General features: G+C 25.8%; 2 protein-coding genes across 3 annotated transcripts; both read left to right on the forward strand.

Annotated features, from left to right (window-relative positions):
• Positions 1 to 1,441: 1,441 nt before the first annotated feature.
• Positions 1,442 to 26,346, forward strand: LOC127288521 (ubiquitin-like modifier-activating enzyme ATG7). The gene is made up of 12 exons (XM_051316013.1): positions 1,442 to 1,539; positions 2,950 to 3,148; positions 4,846 to 5,083; positions 5,396 to 5,632; positions 5,710 to 6,172; positions 6,260 to 6,597; positions 6,665 to 6,965; positions 7,057 to 7,404; positions 7,493 to 7,608; positions 7,688 to 7,985; positions 8,070 to 8,155; positions 26,067 to 26,346. The coding sequence occupies exons 4-11, from the start codon at positions 5,442 to 5,444 to the stop codon at positions 8,115 to 8,117; spliced, it is 2,103 nt and encodes a 700-aa protein (XP_051171970.1). The 5' UTR covers positions 1,442 to 1,539; positions 2,950 to 3,148; positions 4,846 to 5,083; positions 5,396 to 5,441; the 3' UTR covers positions 8,118 to 8,155; positions 26,067 to 26,346.
• LOC127288533 (transcription cofactor vestigial-like protein 4) lies at positions 9,619 to 25,733 on the forward strand. Of its 2 annotated transcripts, XM_051316039.1 has the most exons (5): positions 9,619 to 9,819; positions 12,861 to 13,147; positions 24,046 to 24,204; positions 24,465 to 24,668; positions 24,835 to 25,730. In XM_051316039.1, the coding sequence occupies exons 2-5, from the start codon at positions 13,090 to 13,092 to the stop codon at positions 24,912 to 24,914; spliced, it is 501 nt and encodes a 166-aa protein (XP_051171996.1). In that variant the 5' UTR covers positions 9,619 to 9,819; positions 12,861 to 13,089; the 3' UTR covers positions 24,915 to 25,730. The 2 variants fall into 2 exon arrangements, with proteins under 2 accessions (XP_051171996.1, XP_051171995.1); XM_051316038.1 differs by lacking the exons at positions 9,619 to 9,819; positions 12,861 to 13,147 and adding an exon at positions 22,956 to 23,144 and having other exon boundaries at positions 24,835 to 25,733.
• Positions 26,347 to 26,394: the final 48 nt, after the last annotated feature.

Below are 26,394 nucleotides of genomic sequence, written 5' to 3' on the forward strand. Positions count from 1 at the left end.
TTGAAAAATAACCTTAATAACCTTAAACATAGGCACTTTTTTGAAAATAATTATAAACATTTGACATTTGATAAAAGAAAATTAATGAAACTTACATTCACTTTGATTGAAGGTTGCCTGGAGCACGTTCTGATGAGTCCTAGGGTATAATCACTCACATTTTTTTACACACCATACATAATTATTTTTTATTTTAAATTATTTATTACGTTCATTTAGTTCATAAATTATTATTTTTGTTCGATATTTTAAGTTCGTGTACTTTTTTATGCAACACAATTACAATTTTCACGAGTATTGGGGAAAATTTTCAATAAAGAACTTTTTACGCGACACCGCGGAGTTCACGATTATGAAAATACGCGGATCAAAAAATGTCGAAAATGAGGAATCACTTGCCCAATATAATTATAATCGTGATTGTACTCAAATTTAACATTTTCTAACACTCAAATGATGTAAAAGAATTTAAAACCGGAACCGAACACAAGGGAATTGACGCGATGTCGATATTTATAAACATTGTTGAGAAAATACGATTCGCAGAATGTCAAAAATGAGAAATATTACTTACTCAACATCATTATAACCGCGATTTTATCATAAAATGTATACTTTTAATCTCTTAGAGGATGTAAAAAGAGTTTAAAACCGGATCCGAGAAAATACACGAGGAAGTAGAAGCGATGTCGACATTTATTTAACACATAATTATTGAGAAAATACGATTCGCAGAATGTCAAAAATGAGAAATTACTTGCTCAACATCATTATAAACATGATTTTATCATAAATACTATATTTTTAACACTTAAAAGATGTAAAAAAGAATTTAAAACAGGAGCCGAACAAAACACTACACAATGCACAGTGGAAAAATCCAATATGGCTACTTTTCGGCAGTAACAATATTGTCCGCTAGGCGCAGATTGGCGCTGTTCAAGCTTTTTTAGCGCCAAAAAATATACATAAGAAATAATTAAATATAAAAATAAAAAATTTAATTAACTTGAAACCGATAATATATATACGTATAGCTTTTGTTGTCAATAATAATTGATTCTGATAATCCGAACAAAATATTAATGAATATTGCGAATATATAATTATTACTGCGATTTGTAAATTCAAGGTCTTCAACCTCAAAAAAGTCTGTTAAACTGATGACAGAGAGCTATTTTTCTAATTAATTTAATGTTATAATATATAATAATTAAATAGATTTATCCATCTCTTCTCTATCGCGATTATCAAAGTATCACTTTTTCAGGAAACTTTATTTAATAAATTAAATTTATATTAATAAAATAAATAAAGTAGACGAAAAATTCAAATCTGGGTGTATATACCGCAAATTGCTTGAAATTGACGGAAACCACGTGATATGCGAAAAAAGAACGGTATGCGCATGCGCAAATGCTATAACAAAATGGCTGCCAGGCTTCTGTGTGTGAGGACGTGCTATCCAATTGCTAATCAATATTTCTTCAAATATAGTGATTTATTATCATTTCCAACAATAAATTCTATTTAAACAGGGTGAGTATTAATTCAGAATTACAAATTTGTGTTTAAAGTAAATGGACTTTCTTAATTATACTTGATATTTTAACTTTTCTTGACTCCGCATCACGTGAATGTAACAATATATTTTTTCGACTTCCGGTTTGTATCAGTGGAATAATAATAATTAGTTTCACAAATCTAATAGTATTGTTTTAACAAGTGCTTAACTGTTATTAGTATTGTCGAATATTCCCAATTTCTTTTGAAAATAACGAAAATGGTAATTTTATATATATAGGTATATACGACAAGGCTTTGTCTATAGAGTACTTGAAAAACAGCAAAGACATGTATATAACACCAAAGGTGTAATATACCTACAAAATCGTATAAATATAATTTTATTTAATCGCAAATTAGTTCTGAGAAGACTAAATTAGAATTATAAATAAATATATATAATTAAAAAAAAATTGATAATTGGTCTTTTAACCAATAGTTCCACCTAGTGGCGCTACTGCGAACTTATTACGAACAAAAATTGAGTTTTGTTGAAAAAGTTTATGTTTTCTTAAAATCATCTGATGACTTCTATTCTTAATAATTTAGTTTAAACGTAAATTCAGTTTTAAAAGTTCGTAATTTCTGAATAATATTGAATTATACCAATAGTATAATCGTTATTGAGTAAAATTAGTGTTCTTTGCAGTGACAAACGTTCCGCAACAAAATATTTCAGATTGTTATTTTTTAAAGTAAATATATAACACGTTTAGCAGTATTTGTGTATATAACATACAATAATATCTTAATCAATTTTTTGCTTTTATTCTACGCTTTGCTAAAAGAAATAAAATATACACGGCGCTAAGGGTAATTTTATAAATAATGTTTATAGGTTATGTTGATTAAAATATTCACTGTGAAAAATATTTTGCCCAATTCACAGCTGTGAATTGTAAATTTACAGAAAATAATATACATTTTTAAATGTTGAGAATTTACACAATTTTCTGTAAATTTAATACTTTGAAAGTATCAATTTTCCAATTTTTTTTTGTTTTACCACCTTTAAATAAAAGTATATAAATATTTATTTAAAAAATAGTTCTTCGACAGTGTTGACTTATTTTTAAACTGGTACATAATAAATTATTAAATATTGCATATTTTTAAAGAAAATATGATCAATTGATAATTAAATATGGCGTATAGTCAAAGTGATTTAAATTTGTTTTTATAATTATATTATTCACGTATTAATTTTAAATAAACATTTAATTTATTGATTTTTATAATTTTTTTTTTCAAGTAATATTGAAGAGGTTTATTAATTCAAGAACGTTAAAATTATTAAATGTATATAATTTAAATAAAAAATATTTAGTTTCATGAAAATTAATCAAAATGTTATTTTTATTCTAAAATTTCTATTTGACTCAGTTGCAGTTCTCTGTCATCACTAACTGTACAACCAGGGTTGGAGAGTCGCACGTAGAAAAGTCGAAGCTAAAAGCCAGAAGCAAAACGAGAAGGAGAAGATGATTAACGTAGATCTAATGACGGGAATCCCCTTGATGCTCCATGAGTATAGTCAGCTATGGTTCAATGCTAGTCTTCAAGGTTCAATGTATGGTTCAATGTGAGTCGGTATTTAAAAGTACTTCTGCATCTGGTTTTTATTGTTGCAGGATGAATGGTCCGAACCAACAATGAAGTCAGTTTGCAATTTTTACAGACAACATAGAGCCGTTGGTTAAAATTTGTAATAAATATTTACTAAATTTTCTCCAACGTGTAGACATTTATTTTTTACATGTTTTCATTAGATCAGGTTGTAGGTTTTTCTTGGATTTTTTTTCAAATAAGCAAACATATTTTGAATTAATTAAAACAATTAATTTTTAATTAATTTCAATAATTATTGATCATAGATTGCAAATATAAAGTATAAGAATTTCTTGTTCTTTAAATTTGCTTCTAATTAATATTTAATGGAATTTTTTTGAAAATAATTAATTAAACCAAGAAAAGATTTAATAGGAACGGAAAAGTTGAAATTGAAAAAATTGTTTGGTTCCTAAATAACTGAAGAATTTTTTCAATTTTTGTATGAAAGGAAATTTCGCGTTTTGTAGAATTTATTAATTAGTATTTTCCGATTTTTTCCTTTCATGCAATGAACATCCGATTGAATGCTTTGTTTTAATTATTAATTATAATAATTAAAATTTTAACATAATCAAAAATTTAAATAATAGTGCATGATATAATTTGTAATTTTTTCAAAATTTGAATTGCATGGTGAATTTTTATAAATATTCAAATTTGAATTATAATTTTTAAAAAGTATCTATTAAAGATTAAATTAAATTTTGTTTTTGAATTTTGAATTAAATGTAAAATTTACAAGATGTCGAATGCATGAATAATAATTTAGAATAGGATCTTTTTCAGGTAAAAATAAAATTGGTGAGTGTAAATTAACAGAGTGTTGAAATTAACGCTTTTAATTTGCTTGGCATTCTGTGTGGTTTAGCTTGTGTGTATGTGTGCGTGTAAAAGAAACAAATTTCTTTAAAAGCATTACCCAGCAGGGGATGCTCCATAAGTGCTAATAGGTTTTTACCTGGCAAAATAAGGGCAGAGGGGGTACCAGTAATGAGTGTGATATTTTGAATTTTTATTTTTAAATATAGCTAGGGAGGCAGGTAACTTACTTATTCTGGAATGAATGTTTAATTTTAAGTAGGTAGTTACTTTGGTAAAATATTAATTTCGCGCGGGTTTTAGAAAATAATTAATATTTTACCATTGAAAAAATTGTTATTTTTATCGAGAGAATATTTGAACCTTTTTTGTTCATATTCACTTGATATTAATATCAATTAGCATTAATTAAAAATAAGTGATTAGTTTCGTTACCGAATAATAAAAACTCCAGATATTGCGAAAATGATAGGTGGATATAGGTTGATAGGAATCTGGAGTCGCGATTCGCGTGTTAGGTTGGTGGATTAATTAATATTAATCCACCTAAGAAGAAAGAGGATAATTTTTCATTTATATTCTATATTATTCTATGTTGTCTGTACATTTTAATTTTATGATTTATACTTGATTTTCGTTTGATGTGTCCATGTGCTTTTTTTTCAGTATTAAAAATTTTTTCCAGGTTTTTTTTAGTTTATTTTATTGTCTTTTTATGTTTTAATACTAATTTTTTAAATCCATTACAGAGTAAACAATATATATTTTTTAAGGTAATTTCAATTTAATACTTATTATTAGTTTCAAAAATTCTTTCACCTTAAATTAAAAATTTATATTACATTTTAGATTTCCCGCTTGTTCACGATGCCACATTTCTAGAGACTTTCATGATACTAAAAATAATTCTAGATATGGAGAGAAATATCTAGGGAATAATAAACAGATGACAAAAATAATAAAAGAGTAGACAGATACAAAAAAATAGAGTTATTTATTATAAAATAGTATTAATCGTCAAGTTGATTTATTATATAAATATTATGTGGCATAAGAAATAAGAATTTCTGATCAATTGTTGCACGCAGTGAGTATTCTTCATTCAATATATTATTGTTTATCAAAATAACAAATACAAATTGACAATTAGAATTATTTTTTTATAAAGTTATTTTTAATTTTGTTTATTAATTGATAAAGAATTATTTGTTTACTAAATAGTTATATTAAAGTTAATTTTATTCTTATTAAATGCGTCATTACGTGAAATGTTTACATTTTTCTAACCTCACTTTTTTTTTATTTCTCCTCGACTTGTTTATCGAGTGATATTTGATTAAAATTAAAAAAGAGAATGCATTTATTAATTTATAGTTTAACTAGCTTTTTTCTGTTTCAGAATCGTACATACATAAATAGATATTTATTTAAAAAAAAAATAAATAATGGCAGATAATTTGGTAAAATTTTCAAAATTGAGATCTGCAACAGAAACCAGTTTTTGGGCAAAATTTTCCGAATTGAAAATTGATAAATTCAAATTGGATGATAAAATTAATATACCTCTATGGGGGAGCTATAATTTAGATGATAGTAGATCAACTCCATTGTTTTTAGATTATACATCCTTCAACAAGTAAGAATATTTTTTTTTTTGTTCTTTACAATTATTGTAATTAAAAAAAATATTTACATTTTTTTTGGTATTTTTAGAAATTTAGAAACCACATTACATAACAATGAGGTCGCTTGCTATGGATTCATGATGAATACAAATACTCTTGAATTGTTCAAACAAACACAACCTGAACAATTTATTAATTCATTTGCAAAGCATTTAGTTGAATCAATTAAAAGTGGTACTGCTCTTCAAGAGCCATGGAGACTCTCATTATTTATAATGCTCTCCTACTCTGATTTGAAAAAATACAAATTTTTTTACTGGGTTGCACATCCAACTCCATATAATTTACCTGAAACTTTTTACCAAAAGAATCCAATGCCAATATGTGATGAATTCAATTCTAATCAAATTATTGACTTACAAAAAAGTTTTTATGAACTAGATAGTAAATCGAAATCATTTTTCACTGTTTTTATATCGAAAGAAGAAAATAGCGTTAAAGTTAGAACATTAGCTGAAGGAGTAGAATATATAAAAAATAATCCAATTTCCGTAAGTTGATTTACAAAAATTGTTAATTTTATATTTATAGGAAATTATTAATCGTAATGCTTTTATACAATTATATTTTATTTACAGGATTCACAGTCACAGAATGAAGTTAATGTTTATTTTGCATTTTACGATCCATCGGGAAATTCGACAATTACACCCGGTTGGCCTCTTCGAAATTTATTGTGTCTACTTTTTTGGCATTGTCCAAATTTCAGTTTTAATGAAACAATGAATTTCCTCGCAATAAGAGGAAAAGATATCAATAAAGCAATGATTTATTCTATAAAATCAAAAGAATATACAGATATTGAAAATATGAGAAATGAAATTTTAAAAGAACATTTTGTCGGTTGGGAATCGAATTCAAGTGGAAAAATGGGTCCCAATATCACAGACTTATCTGATACTATGGATCCTGTTAAGTATGTTTCTTTTAAAATAATTATTAGAAACTAAATTGAAATTTACTAATAATTTCCATTTTTTTAGATTATCAAGTAGAGCAGTTAATTTAAATCTTAAATTAATTAAATGGCGTCTTGTTCCTGAATTGGATCTTGAAAAAATTAGTCAACTTCGATGTCTTTTATTAGGTGCTGGAACTTTAGGTTGTTCCGTTGCACGAGTCCTACTTGGTTGGGGCGTTAATACAATAACTTTTGTTGATAATTCCGTCGTATCGCATAGCAATACTGTACGCCAAAGTCTTTATACTCACGAAGATGCTGTTAAACGTCGTAATAAAGCTGAAGCAGCTAAAGAGGCTCTACATAGAATTCATCCTAGTTTGGTGAGAAATTTTTTTTTTTACAATGAATGTAATTTTTACTATAAAATTTCGATTTTAGCGAATTTTAAAAATATTGATTATTATTTTTCAGAATGCTGAGGGTGTAGTTTTACAAATTCCAATGCCAGGACATGTTGTTGGAAAAAGTATGTTGGAATCGACAGAGCAGGCTTTTAAAAAATTGGAAGAATTATATGAAAATCACGATGTTGTTTTTCTTCTTTTGGATTCTAGAGAGGCAAGATGGTTGCCCACTGTTTTATGTGCTGCAATGAATAAAATTGTTATTAACGCCGCTCTTGGTTTTGATTCGTATACAGTACAACGTCATGGTACTCGCAATTCACAAGAAGCTTCGACTCCCGATTTATTGGTACAAAATCCATCTGGCAAAGATCTTGGCTGCTATTTTTGCAACGATATAACACAACCTGGAAATGTAAGTCTTCAAATTATTAGAAAAAATTACTTTTTAAATACCTTTTTGAATTCTTGTGATTTTTGAAAAAATGTAAAAAAAATTTCAGTCTCAGGTGGATAGAACTTTAGATCAACAATGTACAGTGAGTCGACCGGGTTTATCAAACATTGCCTCTGGTTTGGCTGTTGAACTTTTAGTGGCATTAACTCAACATCCTGATGAGTAATTAATCTTACTTCAAAATTAATTAATTTTTTTTAAATTGAAATGATATATTTTTTTGATTAATTTTTCTTTTTAGAAATGATGCAGTTGCCATGTTGGATGACAGTAAAGATCAAGCACGCATTAATAAAAATAATTCTAGTATTGGACTATTAGGAGGAATTCCACACACAATTCGTGGTTCTTTATGGGGTCATGAAATGAGATTAACGATCACTCATAGATTTCCTTCTTGTACCGCTTGCTCTTATCCTATTATTAATGAGTACAAAAAAAGAAGATTTTCATTTGTTCTTGACGCTTGCAATCAACCAAATTATTTAGAGCAATTAACTGGTTTAGAAGAATTGCTCAAAAGTACTGATTTTGATGAGGTTTGTTTTTAATTGTTTCTAAATTTTTTTTTATTAACTATTATATTAATTGAATCGTTTTTAATAATAATATATATTTTTCAGTTTTGTTACGCTCTTGATACATCAAGTGACGAGGAAAAAGATTCGTGAAAAACAAATTTTTTAGAAAATGAAAACTTAGAATTCTTGTAAGTTTCATAAGTTATTTTTTTATTTTTAATTATTTTTCTAAGTGTGTTTTAAAAATTGTCAAAGGGTCGAACAGTATTGAACAGTAATCCAGTTATAGGAAAAATCTTTTTATATTTTATTCTACGTGCAGTTTTAATAGTGATTGTAATTTTTTTAAATTTATTAGTGTTTATAAATTAGTTGCGTGGTACTTTTTGAAAACATAGAAATTCGAAATAATGGAGTAAATCAACTTTTCCAGTTTTTAAATTGAAAAATATAAAAATATGAATTTGCGGTTTATATATTTGAAAATTTAAGAAAAAAGTATTGGCAAATTTTGCTCTTTAAGGGGAATGTTTATTATTAATATATAAAAAAAATGTGACAACGTAATTGTTCGTAATTGTTTTTTTATTCGATTTAAAACAAAGTTTATAAAATATATAGGTTAATAACCTCATAAAGTATAATACTAATATTATACTATAATTTTTAATAGTAATTATAATAGTAATAATGTATTTTGTAATGCAAAATTTTAATAGAATTCTAAAATAGTCTTATCTCAAAAATTTTTTAAAAATAATCTATTGTCTTATTTCTAGTGGAATTTTTATAATGGGCATTGTTTCATTCGAATCATAAAAGTAGTAAATGATTCTTAAGTTAGGAAATATTTTATAAATGCTTTTTTATCTAAAACAAAATTTTTCAATTTTGAGCTCAATTTTTACTACCTGAAATTATTCATTTTAGAGATTTTATGTTAAATCAACGATAAAGAAAGTTTATATTTAACATATGAATAAAACTAAAATTTCAAACATTAATTAATATTTACTTTATTAAAATATTAGTAATTAGCAATTTGAGTCTTTTGAATTTTATTGGTTATAAAGACTTAAAATGCTAATTATAGTTTTTTATTATTTAGCTGATGAATAATTAAAAATGTAATTTTAATTTATCATTAGCAGTGTTTTAATCTCGTTGATAATTTTTGTTCGACCCTTGTATAATTTTTTTTTTTGCACTTACATTGATTTTAATTTATTTTTTATTTATGTTTGTTTTTTGTTTATTTATTTAAACAAATGTGAAATTAACTTAAAGTTGATGGAGAAAAATTCTTAAGATTTGTTTATTGTGTTTTTGCTTATAATAATGGTTTTTTTTTAAAAATAGGTACAACATATTATGAAATGTCAATAATCTGTGGAATGATTTTTTGAATTTAAGGAATTTTGTTTATTCGAAAAAGTTTGAAAATTCCTAGATGATCCTTGTGGGATGCTGTGTAATATAAACAGCAGTGATCTTTTGAAATCATTTTGGAACATTTCAATGTTATTCTTTCCTTCTCTTTTTTTTGAGATTTTGACCATATTTATAATGCGACTGGTGTGTGCGGCAATTGGCAATTTTGCCTGTAGAGCGCGTCGAGACAGCCAAATGCCAAACATTCCAATGTAAAACGTACATGGCTAAAGTGGTGGGGAACTTACTACCTCTTCGTGTCAAACAGGCCGTGCTCGTGCTCGTGTGTTCACCCGCATATCATTTAGATTTTTCATCATTTTCAATGAAAATACGCGTTATTAACGGGCTTGATGTGCCGGGTAATATTGTGCTAAACAAATAAATTAACAATTGTACAAGTGCCAATCACTAAAAACAGGTAAGTTGTCATTGTTAAAAAAAATATATATATATATATCATTTATATTCCCGTGGAATGCATGTCTTGCTCCTTTTTTTCACGCTACGCCGCATTCCTATTGATTCGTACGGACAACCGACATAATAAAACCAGGATGCCTCCTTCGAATTTTGCCCCCTTTTGAAACAAAGAAATTCTCCTTTAATTTTTCTTGAAAAACATTTTTAAATTATAAAAAAAAAAATTTGTTTTTAATCATTATAAATAATAAAAAATTTTAACTATCACAAAAAAAATATATATTTATTTGTAATATTGATTTGTTTTTTTTTTAATGTTTTTTTAATTCTCACGCTTTTTTTTTAATAATCAAATCAGGAAATGAAACGATTGTTTTCAATTTTAAATTGTTCTTGTAAGTAGCCTCAATTTGCGCGCGAATATTTCTTGAATGTTTATTCTCAGAAAGTTTTGTGAATTGTTTATTTTTTGTTTGTGACATTGATGGAAGATATTTAAAAATATTTAATTTCTTTTTTTTAATTATTTTTTGTCATATTTGTATAGAATGTTAAAATATTGAAAAATGGGTAAAAAGAATTAAAAATTTTTTTTTTAAATTATTTTTCGTATTAATTATTTATGTTTTGTTTGAGATATATATTTTGCAATTTTGAAAAGTATGTAAATGCCAAGTAAAATGTTATTTTCGAATTAGTCGTCAAGATATAGAGATTTTTGCGAAGTATTCAGTAGTGGAGCAATTATTTTCAGTGCCCGATGTTTTTATTTCTATATTATTATGAAAGAAAATGATTATTAAGTTTTAATAAAGTATTTTATGATTTAGGAAAAAAGCGAAAATTTAAAACTTTTTTTAGTCATTTTCTTTAAATCGTTAAAAATTTTGTAATTATTTTCTTTCATCAAACATTGTACTTGGAGGAAAATGTGTTTTTTAAACTAGATTTATTATTGATTTTTTTTTTAACAAATAAGAATTTTTAAAAATAATAACAAAAATTCCAAATTTATTTTCTCTTTCACTTTCTTTTTTAAATTTTCGTTTTCATTCATGACTGAGTCAACTTTCTTTGCATGCAAGGATACGCATCGAATGACCAGAAAATTGTGATTGTACTTTGATTTAGACTATTTTTCGATTTTCTTAAAATTTAGAAGAAAAAAAAATTGATAGTTTAGATAAAAATAGAAAAATAAAATTAAAAGATTTATGTTTATTTTATAAGATATAAAATTTTGCATTTTTTTCTCCAAGGACAATGAAGAAAGTGGCAATGTAGGTTTGAAGGATAATTTTTTTCAATTTTTTTTTTTTATTATTTAAAGGCCTCGTATTATAATATTAAACGATGTAAAAACTGAATTGATGAATTCTGAGTATTTTAAATAAATATAGATAAATAAAAAATTTATTTGACTTATCTGGTATTATGAATTCAATTAAATTATTATTATTCAATGATTGAAATGCCTTTGACGATATAGAGAAATATTTTTTAAAGTATTTATAGTTTTTTTAATACTTGGATGCGGGTTCATTTAATACTATATAGGGGTGGGTTCTATTTTTAGTCATCGAACAAGGGAATAGGATATAGAGAGAGCTAAGTTATTTCCCTTTTAGAAATGAAAAAAAGATCAATTTTGACAATTTATTTTTTATATATTACAATTTATTTTCTTTAAAATTTTTTTTTTTTTGTAAATTGATTGATTTTTTTGAAATTAGAAAAATTTTGTTTACATTTTTTTTACCTGGCATAAGACGTACAATTTTTGTATTATTTAAATTTAAAATAACCATTGTTTGAAGTGAAATTAATTAAACACTTTGTTTACGCTAAAGACGTACATTTTTACGTGTAGATTTGAAATTAAAATAATAATGAAAACAAAAAATTTAAATTTAAAATTACATTATTTTTTTTTCATTTATAAATAATTATGTGTTTTGCGCTTTTGTATTTCTATATTATTCTGATGCAAGAATTATCTTGGGAAAGAATGTAATTTAAATGTCATAAATAAAATAAAATAAAAAAATAAACAAACCACTGACAATAAAGAACAATTGAATTTTGTACAAAAATTCCTCGTGAAAATACCATTATTTTAATTATATATTTTATATTTTGAATAATTAATTCTTTTTTGCGTTCTTTATATCGCAAAATCATTTATTTATTAAATCGAAAAATTAACATCGTTAATTTCTATTATTATTAATAATAAAAAAATAAAAATATTATTTGCAATAATTCACTCCAATGTAGAGTAAATTTTTAGTTCCATTTTAAGTGAAATTTCATTCCATGAAGTGAAATCTTACTCTACTTTCGGGAGTCAGATTCCAAAGATTTTCGGAGCTTAAATTTCAATATGAATATAGATTAAAATATTTATTTTTTTTTGGATATGTTGTCAAATTAATTCAAAATTTATATGGAATTTCATTTTTTAAAGATTCTAATTTCACTTTTAAAAATGTCATATATTTTTAGTTGTAGAAAAAAAAAAATTTTTGGTAACATAAATTAAAAACAAAAAATCAATTTGTTAAAAAAAAATTTTTTTTGGTTAAATTTTTGTAGTTGAAAAATTGAATTGCAATTGGCTCGCGATAGGCTCGCGACGACTGATTATTATGATGAAATTGTGATGTTTGAGAGAGCGCGAGCGCGAATAAGTGGGAGTTAAAAAGAGACTTGAAAGAAAGAGAGTAGGAGTAGGGCCCCGCGTGGTTTCTAAAGGGGGTGAAGGAGAGTCTCGCGGGGGACCCCCGGATGATGGAGGTGGGAGGGAAGGTGGCTCCTGGTAAGGGGTCCGCATTCCACAGACAATGTCACGTTTTTTAATCCTCGTTTTACTTTTATTTGCGCTGCTTGGGCCTCTCTTCCCAAGAGCGGCCCAAACAGTTTCAAGATCGACTTTTATTTATATATATGTATATATATATATATATATATATGTTTTGCCTCACTGGTTTATGTGTAGTAATATTTTTTTTTCCCCCCTTGGTTATGTCTACAATATAGAAACGAACGGATAATAGAAGAGGAAGAAGAGGAGGAGGAGGAGGATCGACGCATTGACACTCTCGGAGAGCGAAACGATATAGACGATCCAAACGTTGAGTGCCTGTTTATTTGTAAATACACACGTGCTGCAACTGCACAAGTGTATCGAGTGCAATTCTCACTTCTGGAGCTGTAGTCGTACACAAGGAAAAAGAAAGCTTTATATATCCAGAGAGAATTGTATAGGATGTCGGCTGTTGAGAGTGCCTTGGAAGTCCTCTCCAGGGCTGCAACAATGGTGCAAGGTCAGTATCATAAATTAAAATATCCTTAATAATAATTTTTTTTATTCCTATAATTCTTCGATTTTTTTTTTTATTATTAAAAATTATTAAAGAAGAAAAATTATAAGGAAAATATATTTCCGAGATTCGCAATTTAATTTATTCAGCCTTGAAGAAAATGATTATTAGTTATTTCGCAGTTGTGCTCCAGAATTCAAAATAGTTTTTCATTTAAAAAATAAATCCTGGAAAAAAAAGAAATATTCAATGGAATCTGATTTCAAATTTAAATTATATATTTATTTCGAACCCGCATTCCATTAGATGTCTGAAGGCCCGATAGGAATTTCTTTTGTATCAACGAAATTTCTTTCTATATTCAATATCGACTCATTCCTTCTTCCTTAAAAAAAAATGTATTTTTTCGCCTGACTATATCATTCTGGAATTTGAATTTGAATTCAATTTCGTTGTTTTTAACTAAATGAGGTTTAAAGAGAGAAAAAGAAAGAGTTGCGCTGACGTGTGAAAGACACGGAAATTAATGGGATCAAGGACTTTGGGGAAAAATGCTTCCGTAATGATATGATCTAACAGATAATATAGAATTTAAAAAAAAAAAAAAAAACCGGAGCTAGCTAATAGAATAATTATTTATTCTTGAATTGATAAATACCTAAATGAGTATATGAAAACAAAAATTTATTTGATTCAAATAATTGGTTACATTACTATTATCAAATGAATATTTACTTGAACCAAATTATTTTTTAATTAAATTAATTGTATTTGTACCAAATAATTTTAAATTCAATGAATTTTAATTGTAGACTTAATAACTTTGCAAAAAAATATATATATTGAACCAAATAATTTTTACTTGAATTAAATAAATTGTGATTGAACCAAATAATTTTTAGATTTAATTTTGCAAAAAAAAAAATAAATAAATAAATATTGAACCAAATAATTGTTACTTTCGAATTTAATAAATTGTATTTGTAGACTTAATAATTTTGCAAATAAAAAAATAAATATTGAACTAAATAATTTTTATTTGAATTAAATAAATTGTAATTGAACTAAATAATTTTTATTTGAGTTAAATTGTACTTGAACCAAATAATTTTTGAATTAAATAAATTATATTTAAGCCAATAATTTCTGTATTTAAAACAAATACCATTTAATTGAATCAAATAAAAATTATTTGGTTCAAGTAAATATTTATTTGATAATAGTCAAGTAACCGATTTTTTGTAATAAATTTTTTTTTTCAGTGTATATCGTCAATTCAATGAATAAATTTTAATATTGGTATCAATAATTAATCAATATTCATCAAATATTTTTTTAGTCATTTTTTCCTTTTTTTGACGAATTAAAAAAAAATTCCATTAATTATTAAATAATTTGATTTTAAACATTCGACTAAACTAATGAAGTTATTTGATTTTTTTTAGGTAGAATATCTTCATATAGAGAATAAAATTTGTTCGTTATCGAATTTATTTTTCTGAAATAAAAAATTAGTTCAGGGGTCAGTTGGAAGATTTCGGCGTGAACATCAATTTCACAGATTCCCATCAGATTTATATTTATAATATTATAAAAGAATTGCCACCGCGCACTATTCGATTATAAGGTTTTGTGAACGGCTTGAAAATTCTTTTCGAATCTCTCCAACTCCTCCAACTTTCTGTTAACGCCCAGAGAGAGAATAACTTGCCGATAAAGGTATGCGCCCATTACATAAGCTATATATATATATATTCACTTAGTGTTTTGTAATTCCTCTTTGAAATTCGTCGACTCATGGAAAAGCGAAACGCTCCTGAACATTCCAAAAGTACCTGGCCAAGGTCCTCTTCATTGGCACTTTACTTGACTTAGATTCCATTCGAAAGAGAAAGAACAAAAAGGAATTTCTTGCTGGTATATCTATTCTTTTTTGAAAGATTTCATTTTTCACAAGTTTTGATATTTTTACCAATTATATTGAGGAATTTAATAAATAACAAGTTGCCAAGAAGTTTACTTTAACTGATAAGTTATGGCTGAAAATATTTGTATTGAATGGAGATTTTTTTTTTTTAGAGTTGCGTTTAATGTAATAGTTTGGATTTTTGCGATATTCCGACAATATATATGGACTTCACGTACCGATTAGATAACGTCGAGAATTTGAGTCAGATTATTTGAGAATTCATATAATATATATATTTTTATATCAAAAGAATTGAAAAATTATTTATTAGGTTTTATTTTCGCGTCATCTCTATATTGTATATGAATTGTGCAATGAATCACTTATAATTGTTTACACAATCTTATAATTCAATATCAATTTTTAGTGTTCATTGTTAGTCATCAATTTATTATTATTTTATGAATTCTATAATTATTTCAAGAATTTTTTTTATTTTTATTATTATTTTGTTTTGTAGAAAATAGATTATATTTTTTTCTTGCAATTCCATGTAGGTCTTTACATTGATTATCGAATCCTTATATAAAATCGATTACATTATTATTATCATTAATTTTGATTCTATCTGAAAAATTATTTAGAATTTCAATGAAATAATTCAGAAGAAAAATTCTCCAAAATTGTTTAATTCTTGGATTGAAAAGATTTTTGAGAATTTTTCATTTTTTTCGGAGCAATATAAAGAGTTAAAAAAAAATACAATATCAAGTGATATAAATCGGTGGATTACAGTTTCGTTTGTTGTCCTTTGTCGAGAGAGAAAGGAGAAGATATAAATAAAGATCAGAATACACTAGAGGAATTTCGAAAACGCACCGCGTCTCATTATCGCGCGCGAGAAATATTTTGCATTCCTATTCCAAAACGACTATTTCCAGCTTCTGCTGTATGTATGTGTGTGTGATGGACATGGAGTAAAATGTAATTACTTTTTTGATATAAATTAAAAATGACTAAGTGTCGATTACATTTTACGATAAATAAAATTTATTTACCCTTTAGAAAGAAGGGGGTCTTTTTTTAAAATTAAATTATACTATGCGCGTGTTTTTAGAGAAATTAAATGTTTTTTTTAATCAATTTTGATACAGATAATATTTTTAATCTGATTGAGCACATCAATATTTTGTCTATACATCAAAATTTTCTTTATAGAATTTTATCAGATATTTCAAAACAGCAGGAAATTCCTTAAATTTCAAAATAATTATTTTATAATTTTTTTTTGGTTCCGAGATTATTTACAAAAAATTAGATCATAGTTAAAAAAAATTATTTTCTTTTAAATATATTTTTTTTTAGATTCAAAACCAAAATTCCTTTTTTGGGAAAATTATTTTATTGATAAATAGAAATTCTAATTTGATTATTTGTTTCTTATTATTTTCTTTATTTTCCGCTTTTATTGAGAAATTATCTTTATTATCTCTCACATGGAGTATTTTTTTATGGGTTGAAAAATTCAAAAATGTGAGGAATTTCGTCTCTCTCTCTCTCTCCTCGTGAAAGGAAACATAATCCTTATCAGTATGTTTACAATGTGATGTGTAATTCTTTGTTTTTGACATTTTATATATAAATTATGTAAATTTATGTATTACACAAAATACCATTTACTATATTTTGCCATTATGAAAAAAAAATAAATATAAATAAAAAAAAATAACAATTTAGAGATAGATAAAATATCTTGGCAATTGGAAAGACCCTGGCAATTGTTATCATCACGTTATATCGTTTAGTTTGCGAACACTAACTAGGATCTTCCTAAGTCATTTAATCGTCTAGCTAGACACGTATCAAATAAATAGAACATTACAATGGCATCTTTTACTCGACATCATTTGTGATTGTGCTTTGTTCGTGTGGTTTGTTAAAGTGATGGCATGTCGAGGGTCGAACCTGTTCTGAATACCGCGAACAGTTCGACCTCGAATCAACTCGCGGCGCTGTCTACTATCATATTTGTTACAAAGTATATATATATATATATATCTATGTGATTACAAAAGAAAAAAAAATATATACTTGAAATGCCTCTTGCGGCATTCTTTTATAGTTTCGAAGACAAAAGAATCCTTTTGAGTTTTACCGCCAAAGAAATGATTTTTCCCAATCGGTATAAGGTTGTCGGTAATAGAGGTTCCACTTTTTAAATTGTTTTAAAAAAAAACTAATTTTTCCATTTCTTCTGAAATTGGGGTTTTTGGAATTCCTCGTTTTGAAATTTTCATTTTTCATTTATTAATATTTTTTTTTTTTTTTTTTTTTTGTGGTAGAATTTTATTTTATCGACTTCATGTATCAATGAATGATGATACAGGTTCCTTGATAATTGTAGGTAAATTAGAAACTAAATAAATAATATTTAAAAATTTGTTGATTTTTTTAGGTTTTATAATAAAGTTAAAAATCTCAATTTTTTACAACTTTTCCATATTTGATAAATTGAAAATTTATTTCATATCATATAATAAATATTTTATTAATGTAATTTATTTAATTATTATTTTTTGTTTACTGGCAAATATATTTTAACTATATTTATTACACAGGAAAAAAAAATTTGATTCAAATAATCGATTACATATTACTATTATAAAAAAAAATATTTTCTTGAACCAAATAATTTTTGAATTCATAATAAATAGTATTTTTACCAAGAAAGTTTTATTCGAATTAATTAAATTGTATTTGTACCAAACAATTTTTATTTGAATAATTTAAATTGTACTTGAACCAAATAATTTTTTAATTAAATTTTATTTGTACAAAATAATTTTTGAATTCAATAAATATAGTATTTGTACCAAGTAATTTTTATTTGAATTAATTAAATTGTATTTGTACCAAACAATTTTTATTTGAATAAATTAAATTGTATTCGAACCAAATAATTTTTATTAGAAATAATTAAATTGTATTTGAACCAAATAATTTTTATTTGATTCAATTAAATTGTATGTAAACCAAACAATTTTTATTTAAATTAAATTAATTCTATTTGAAACAAATATGTACCATTTAGTTGACTCAAATAATAATTATTTAAAATATTTATTTGATGATAGTCAAGTAACCGATTATTTGAATGAAATAAAATTTTTTGCAGTCTAATTTATTATATAAAGTTGTGAAAATCAAAATTTGTATTATTTTCAAATATTGGTTTCTTTTTGCTTGTTTCCTGATTTTGTGTTAAAATGAAACTTTCTGAATAATTAACTCTGCAAACGTTGCCTGAAAATTTCATCGAATTTCTATATGCATATATAATTACCTACAGTTTATCGTGTGAGAATGAAAAAAAATTTTTTTTTTGCTTAGCTTCTGTGAAAAAAGTCAATTATCTAAAAAAGAATCAATTCTAAGCACAACTCAATTGTCTTGTTATTACAATTATTTCTCAATGTCTTCTTAGTAAGAAACAATCAATTGCAAATGATTCTTAGTAGATTTATTTGTATCATTGGCTGGCGATTGTAAATCGATTCTTGCGCCTAAGTCGCTAGTAATTGCATCTCGATGATGATCTATTGAATTAAAAATGAAAAAGAAGAAGAGACTTAATGAAATCTCATAGGGCTTGTACAATTTCCACTTTGACTTATAATTTAATTGAAGGATCACTTCCTTCTGATAAAGTCAAATACTTTGGTTTTTTATTTCTTTTATTCGATTAAAACGATGCCTTTTTTTTCCTCCTGGGCAATAATCGTATATTTTATCCAATTTAAATTGATCTTCTGTATATAGCTTCAGGAAGAGTTGTACTTATTGTGATTTTTTTTTCGTAAATTGATTTTATTTTTGTTATAGGTTTGTAATTATTATTCTAGATTTTTTTTTTCATTTGAAACAGTTTATTATGGCCCAACGTCTTTATATTATGAAGAAATTGTTAGAAAAAAAGTTGACTACACGTTGATTAATATCAATTTGTTCATTTTTTGTATATATCAAAGTAAAATTTCAAGGAAGAAATTAATTCAAATAGGGAGTTAAAGAAGCAAAAACCAGTAGCCGGAAACGCTTTTGAATATCGAACCGTGTTATTTAATCTCGAGGCCAACGACACCTTATACGTATATATATATATACTTCTCCGTTCCCTTATACTTTTAATAATCTTATACACGAGGCAGAAAATCGTACCTGTGCAATATTTGACATTCCGCAAATTCCAGATTGGATGTTAAAAAAAAATTTCCTGACTATGTATTATTTATCTGTTTGTACTAAATCATATCTAAAGCTTGAAATATTTTTTAAATTACGACACGTCTATAAATGTCTGTGAAAAAAAAATCTTATTTGAGTCATATTTTTTTTAAAAATAATTCTAATTTTTAAAAAATAATTGGAAAAAATTCTATTTTTAAATAGAGAAAATTTATTTTATAATCGTTCTAATAATATAAGAAATTATCTTGATGGGGATAATGATGTAACAGTTTAAATCGTAGAATTTATTAATAGAATTAGAAACAATGGGAATTATTGACAAAATAAGGAGCATAGATTTATATACTTTGAAGTATGGTTATATTCTTAATACTTAAGAGCAGAAAGTGTCTCAATTTCTTCCCGGTACTTTTTTTTATATATCGTTTTATTGATGATTCTCAGTACGTACGTGCCTGCAAAAATCGGTATAAACTTCCTTGTCTTAGAACTTATAGAATAACATTTTAAAGGAACAATAACTTTCCTAGACTCGTTGAGTTAAATGTAAATCCATTCGATTTCCTTTTGACAATTTCTCAATTTTTTGTTTTGTTTGAATATTTGTTTTTGAAAAATTTATTTTCGATTTTCGAAATCTGCAAATATAAAACTAAAAATTTATTAAATTATAATTTTATGAAAAATTTGACTATATTAAAAACTCCGTTTTTGCAACTTGAAAATTTTTTCAATCGGAAAATTATTATTTAATAATAAAATGCTTGGTCTGTCCTTCTGTCCTAACTTGAAGTTGGCCTTTTCTGATTTCACTTGTTTTTTTGAATAGTAATCTTATGACGTGTCAAATTTTGACAATTCTTTTTCTCATTTTTGCCAAAGTTGTATAATTGTGTTTCCAAATTTCGGAATAAATTTCTTTAAAATTCCAAATTCGAAAATTCAATTCACGAAGCTGAAGTACACAACGTTTACCAACGAAATTTTTTTTAAAGTTGTATATTGATTCAATAATTGTATACAAATACAAAAAAAAATTTATGATGAAAAAAAAGATGCGCCAGGAAATTTCGTACAAGATAGTAATTTTAAAAAAAATTTATTTTTAAAAATTTATTTTTAAGGTACCAGAGGCCAACGAATATCTATTAAATATTAATTATAAAAACACAGGCCTCGAATCAACTTAAAGACACAAAAAGTCGTTTTAGTCGATTTATATTCCAAAAAAAAGTGGATTTGTTTTTTATTTTAACAAAAATATTTTACAGATTTTTAAATACATTTTTTTTAATAATAATCCTGTTTGAAGGGTTAAAGATGAAATTTTTAGAAATAATTAAATTTCAAAAGATATTGTTAATTTTCAAACAATTATTAAATTTTACAGAACTAAAAATAATTTATCAAACAATTTTTGGAAAACATTTTTTAATTTTAATTGAATTTTCAAAGATTTAAAATTGAGATTTTTGAAATTAATTGAAACTTTAAGTGTTTTGTAATTAAAATTTTAGATGATTTCACTAAAAATTTATTAGAAAATGCGGACAAAATACAATAATTTGAAAATCATTTTTAATTGAAAAATGGTTTCAGACAGTTGAAATTTCAAAGAATATTATTAAAATAGTTAAAAATAATTGAATTTCCTTAGAGTTATAATTGAAATTATTAAATTTCAAAAAAAAAAAAATTTCGATTGAAAATTTTAGAAATAATTAAATTTTAGATGCATTTAAATTCAAATTATTGAAAATTCAATTAATTTTGAATTCAAATTTTTGAGAATAATGAAATTTTATTTGATTTTAAATTTAGAAAATAATTTAATTTCAGTGTGTTGAATTGAAAATTTTGGGAAATAATTGAATTTTAATTGAAATTTTGGATAATAATTTAATTAAAGTTCATTTTTGATTGAAAATTTGGATAATTAATTTTGAATAGAAATTTTAGAAAATAATTGAATTTTATTTCATTTTAAATTGAAATCTTGGTAAATAATTAAATTTTAAATTAAAAATTTTGGATAATTATTGGATTTTGAATTGATTTTGAATTAAAATTTCGGGTAATAATTGAATTTTAGTTTATTTTGAATTGAAATTTTTAAAAAATAATTCAATTTTATTGTGATATTTTTTTTTAAATTATAAACAATTCTTAAATTTTTATAAAAATTTTAATTTAAAAATAATTTTGATGTAATTGAATTTGTGATGTATTTCATTAAAATTATTAAAAATAATTAATTTAGTGAAGAATCATTTTAGTTGAAAATTTGTTAAATAATTGAATTGAAGAAGATCTGAAGAAGATTTACATTTTATATTAAAAAAATGTATTTTATTTACATTTTTTTTCAAATGTAAAAAAAAATGTCGCATTTTATTAAAATAAGTCGATAAAAGTCGTATTTTTGAAAAAAGTCGGAAAAAGTCGTATAATCCGAGGCCTGTAAACATATAATTTTCATTATTATCATTTAATATGTAATAATATTCTAATAAATTAAATTATTATTGATAATATTAATCTTTAATTTCTTTATAACAAACAATTAAATACTCAATTTGGTGCGCTTGCGCGCGTTTAATTTTGCTAATTTAAAGTCATTTTTTTAGTTGCCAAAAAGGTCAATTCATAAAAATTGTCGAATCGAATAATAATAATAATAATAATAAAAATTGGAAAAATTCTCAAGATTTGAAATTGGTGATTAATTTCTTCTTTTTTTGGTACTTAAGGTACGTAATTTTTAATGTCGAAGATTTCATCAATTGAAAATTTGAAATAATTTTTTAGGAAATATTTAATACGTTTCAAAATTTTGATATCAAAACAAAGTCAAAATTATACAACTTTTCTATTGGACATCACTTTATTCCACCAATTTTCTCTTTTAAATACGATTGAAAAGACTCGTCTGACTCCATCCCCTGCATCTATAAAAAAAATCCTCAAGAAAATAAAAACAAAAAGAGCAAAAAAAAAAAAAAATCACCTTCTCAGGTGGGCAAGGGGAGGGATTGATGCATTCATGTTCCTCCTGGTTTCATCCTTTCTTGTGTGAGTTGTTCCAATCGAAGGGGGGTTTTTTTTTCTGTGTTTGTATATATGTTTGAGGCACATATGTGTGTTCAATCAGTTCACATACACATAGGAGATAATTCCACGAGGTACCTGCGAGTAGGCCGAGCCTGAAACTCAGGTATATACTCTGATGTACATATGTATATAAAATGATCGACTCAGTGGTGGGGTTACGATGTAATGTTGGATGAATGAATGGACTTAAGACAGTCGTAAGAAGGCATTCACGAAACCACTGCTTTTCAAAATCCCTTCTTTCTCTCAAACTCTTTTACGAGTCAACTTTCTTCATTGTTGTTTTTTTCAAATAATCAGTTCGCGGTTTACATATATATATATACAACCCTTTGGTGCTATATACATATGCTGTGAGACATTTTTGTGTGGCAAAAAAAAGTGATTTCAATTTATTTCGAATCTTAAATATTGAATTTCGAATTTTTATTTTGAATTGTGATTAAAAAAGAAAATTGAATTTTTCGAAACGATTGACAATTTTTTTGAAGATTTTAGTGAATTTGAAAATATTTGGTTTGGAAAAAAATTTTGAAAGAAACTGAAAGTGAAAATTATTTCGAAAAATAAAGGGATTTTCGGTGATAAAAAGGGTGAAAGTTGTCTTTTATATTCTTTATATATTCATGTGTCGTCGAGAGACGAAAGAGATGGAAATCTCGAGCCGACGAAGATACCTTTGGCAACCGTGGCTTAATTTTGAGACTCTTCGACCCTCCTATAAGTTGAGAGGTATGTAATAAATGACACGAGACATTTTCATTGTTTCGAAAATTTAGAACGAAAAAAGAAATTAAATTTATATTTTTCATTTCCTAAAATTCAAGCTTTAAAAAATAATTTTTCCAAAATACAAATTTTTTAGGAAAAAAAATTAATTTTTTTTTGATCAAAAATATAAAACACACCTGGTCTGTGGTAATTTACATCTATAATTTTCAAAATATTTTGTTTTTCATCGTATCTTTTTCGCATGTTCGTGTGTATAATCATTTTTTTTTTTCTTTTCAATGAGCCTAAACTCGCTGCGAAACATCCGTTTAAATTAGGGGTGCAGAATCTTTTTTTTTCCTCGGACGGTTAAAACCCTGAAATCTTTAAAAGTCGTGTATATATGCAGAGAGTTAAAAAGTTAATTGAGATTCACATGGGATTCTTCATCTTCCTTTGGTCCATTCATCTTGGAGTCTCTCCTCTCTAAACCTGTTTTCCTTCTTTGACCATCCTCTCACGGCTATTAGGCACTTCCTGTCCCGTCCTGAGAACGGCGGGAACTGGACGTGTTTCTACCCCCGGCAAGAGAATCTCTCCAGATCGATAGATTGGATTCCAATTTTAGACCCAATCATGAAAATAACTCATCCATCTTCCACGGGAAATGCTCCTGTATATGTTTTTTTTCAATATTTTTGTTAATTAAATAATTTTTATGAAAAAAAAAAAAAAAATAGAAAATAATACACACATGCTTTAAATTTCAGAATAATATTGTTAAACGAAATAAAATATGATTGAAGCAGTCAAAGTGTTTAACGGAAGCGGACTCTTTCTCTTTTTTTTCTGCTTTCCGGTTTATCTGTCTATTCAGGTGTTGATAAATTAATGTAAACTCATATTTCATGCTTTATTACAGAGGAAAGACCGAAGACAACAAGCTTACACCGGAAGCCAAGTAGTGCCTGGAGGAAGGAACGTAGACGAGACCCAATTCAATGTGAGGCCCTTGACATGTCTGCTGCCAGGGTGCATCACAGTAGACCCAGTGTCATCGTACCCACGGCCCCTCAACCAGGTAAATTTACCAAAAAAAAAAAAAAAAAAATTGCAAACGAGAAATTCTTTTTTTTAAATTGTTTGCTGTCTCAATAAAATCAAAAAAGAAAAAATTAAAAAACTATCGCAACCTTGAAACATAGATGATCAAATGACATGCAAGAAAATCAATGTAAACTTTTTCTACAAAGTAAATTCTCGCAAAGTCAATTAATCAAACACCTTATCTTGAAAGTTAATCTTTTTTTTTAAATACATGACCCTTTTTTTAAATACTAGGCACAACCATGGAAGACACGGCTGTTACGCCCACGGCAAGCGTAACACCATCTGCTGCTACCAGAGGCCAGAGAACTGGAATCAGAAATACTGGAATTGTAAGTGATCCAGCGATAGACGAGCACTTTAAACGATCATTGGGTCTGAAAGAATATGCCGCTGTTTTTAATGCAACCTCTAATGATAAGGAAGCCGGTCTCAGTGGTGAGTAATTATTATTTTCACGCTAAAATTACCTGTAGAAATTTTCTTCCATCAATTCAAATTTAAATTGAACTTCCTTTTTTTCATTTGGTTTCGAATTAAATTCAAATTAGAGGTCCTTTTCGTGAATTTAATTTCAGTAATTTTCTTTTTTTTTTCTCAACAGTTGACGATCATTTTGCCAAAGCCCTCGGCGAAACCTGGACAAGGTTGCAAAAAACAGGTCGAAATAAGGATTCGTCTTAACCTCGAATCAATATCATCATCACCATTATTATCATCATCATCTTGGATTCATCTCGTTTGTTTATTTGAGATCAACGGATATGGCTGTTGGACTACAATATAATATTAATTAATATAAGTTATTATATTCAGGGAAAGAAAATGTATTTGAATGATTAAGAGGGATAATTCTTGATAAAGAAAAAGATTTATCTTATAAATATTGTATAAAGATAATTTTTTGATTCCGAAGCAAGACGCGCTTCCGGCAAACAAAACAAATTCTAAACTTACAAATAGAAGTGATTTATAGTTTGCAATAGTAAAGGATTATTATACCTTAATTATCTGATGAATTATCTACTTCCATGGTAGAATAGTGATGCTGTGAGGCACACTAAGGCTGTTTTGATTCAGGCGAGAGCCAAGAATCTCGAAAAATGAATTTTGTAAATAGACGCTTTTCGTCAATACCGTAGTCCAGAAATGTAGGCAGTTATTTATTACTCTTTTTTTTCTAAGTAAAAATTTGCAAATTTACAAATATGTTTGTAAATTTGCAATTTTATATTATTATTTAGATTATAAAGATATTATATATATACATGTTGTAATTATTTACGCGAAGAGTCTATGTTATTATTGTTAGGATATGTTGTAATTTACTTGATTGTGTGAATAAGTCTATACGTATTAAAATACGGATTATTATATATATAAATATATATTATATACAAATGATTCCTACCAATTTTGTGACATATTCACAAAAAAGAAAAAATCAAGACTGGAGTAACAACTAAATATTGAAATGAAAATCATTAAAGAATCGACTCTAAAAAAAAACGATGTTTTCTTTTTTCACGATCCTGTAGATAAATATTGTTTTTTTTTTCTCAAAGGTCTGTTGAATGATAAGAGGAGTAGTACTGATTTCAAATGGTGCTAGGAAATTTATTTCGAACCCAGCACACACAGAAGTCAGTACCTCTACCTTCTTAATGTCACTCTCGAAATGGCTGAAATAAATTTTTATTTTAGATTTCGATATTTTAAAAAAACAAATCTTAAGAATTTATTTTATTGAATAATTTGAATTTTGATTATATGATTTATTTTATATTGAATATTTGAATTTAATTATATTATCACTGAATTTATATTAATTTTCAGATTTTATAAGAGGGTGAAAGAAACTTCAACTTTTGATCGTCCTTCGATGATAAATTATTTTATTACCTGATGCCTTCCTTTCGCCAGCGTCTTGGGCAATCGACGATATCAGTTTTCATATTGAGACCGGACTCACATCTTTTTAAAATACAAAAGCAATGGTTGGATGCTGGCAGCAACACATTTTATATTCCTCCGTTACTGATGATGACAATGATGAAAAAAAAGCACCGAATTAGATGAATTTGAAATTCTTTAGCAAAATTTTCTTTACAATGATAATATGAGTCGAAAAATTTTATTATTGAAGCAAGAAAAGAAAAAAAAA

This window comes from Leptopilina boulardi, unplaced genomic scaffold (genome assembly GCF_019393585.1).
Source record: "Leptopilina boulardi isolate dan_hultmark-lab unplaced genomic scaffold, ZJU_Lbou_2.1 LbouV2_392, whole genome shotgun sequence".
Taxonomy (NCBI): Eukaryota; Metazoa; Arthropoda; class Insecta; order Hymenoptera; family Figitidae; genus Leptopilina; species Leptopilina boulardi.

Excerpts from the sequence above, each read along its gene's own strand:
- LOC127288521 (XM_051316013.1), top strand. The coding sequence starts at position 5,442 with ATGGCAGATAATTTGGTAAAATTTTCAAAATTGAGATCTGCAACAGAA. Across the intron at positions 6,598-6,664 it reads GATACTATGGATCCTGTTAA|ATTATCAAGTAGAGCAGTTA; the intron begins GTATGTTTCTTT and ends CCATTTTTTTAG. Across the intron at positions 6,966-7,056 it reads ATAGAATTCATCCTAGTTTG|AATGCTGAGGGTGTAGTTTT; the intron begins GTGAGAAATTTT and ends ATTATTTTTCAG.
- LOC127288533 (XM_051316038.1), top strand. The coding sequence starts at position 23,039 with ATGTGTCGTCGAGAGACGAAAGAGATGGAAATCTCGAGCCGACGAAGA. Across the intron at positions 23,145-24,045 it reads ACCCTCCTATAAGTTGAGAG|AGGAAAGACCGAAGACAACA; the intron begins GTATGTAATAAA and ends GCTTTATTACAG. Across the intron at positions 24,669-24,834 it reads TAAGGAAGCCGGTCTCAGTG|TTGACGATCATTTTGCCAAA; the intron begins GTGAGTAATTAT and ends TTTTCTCAACAG.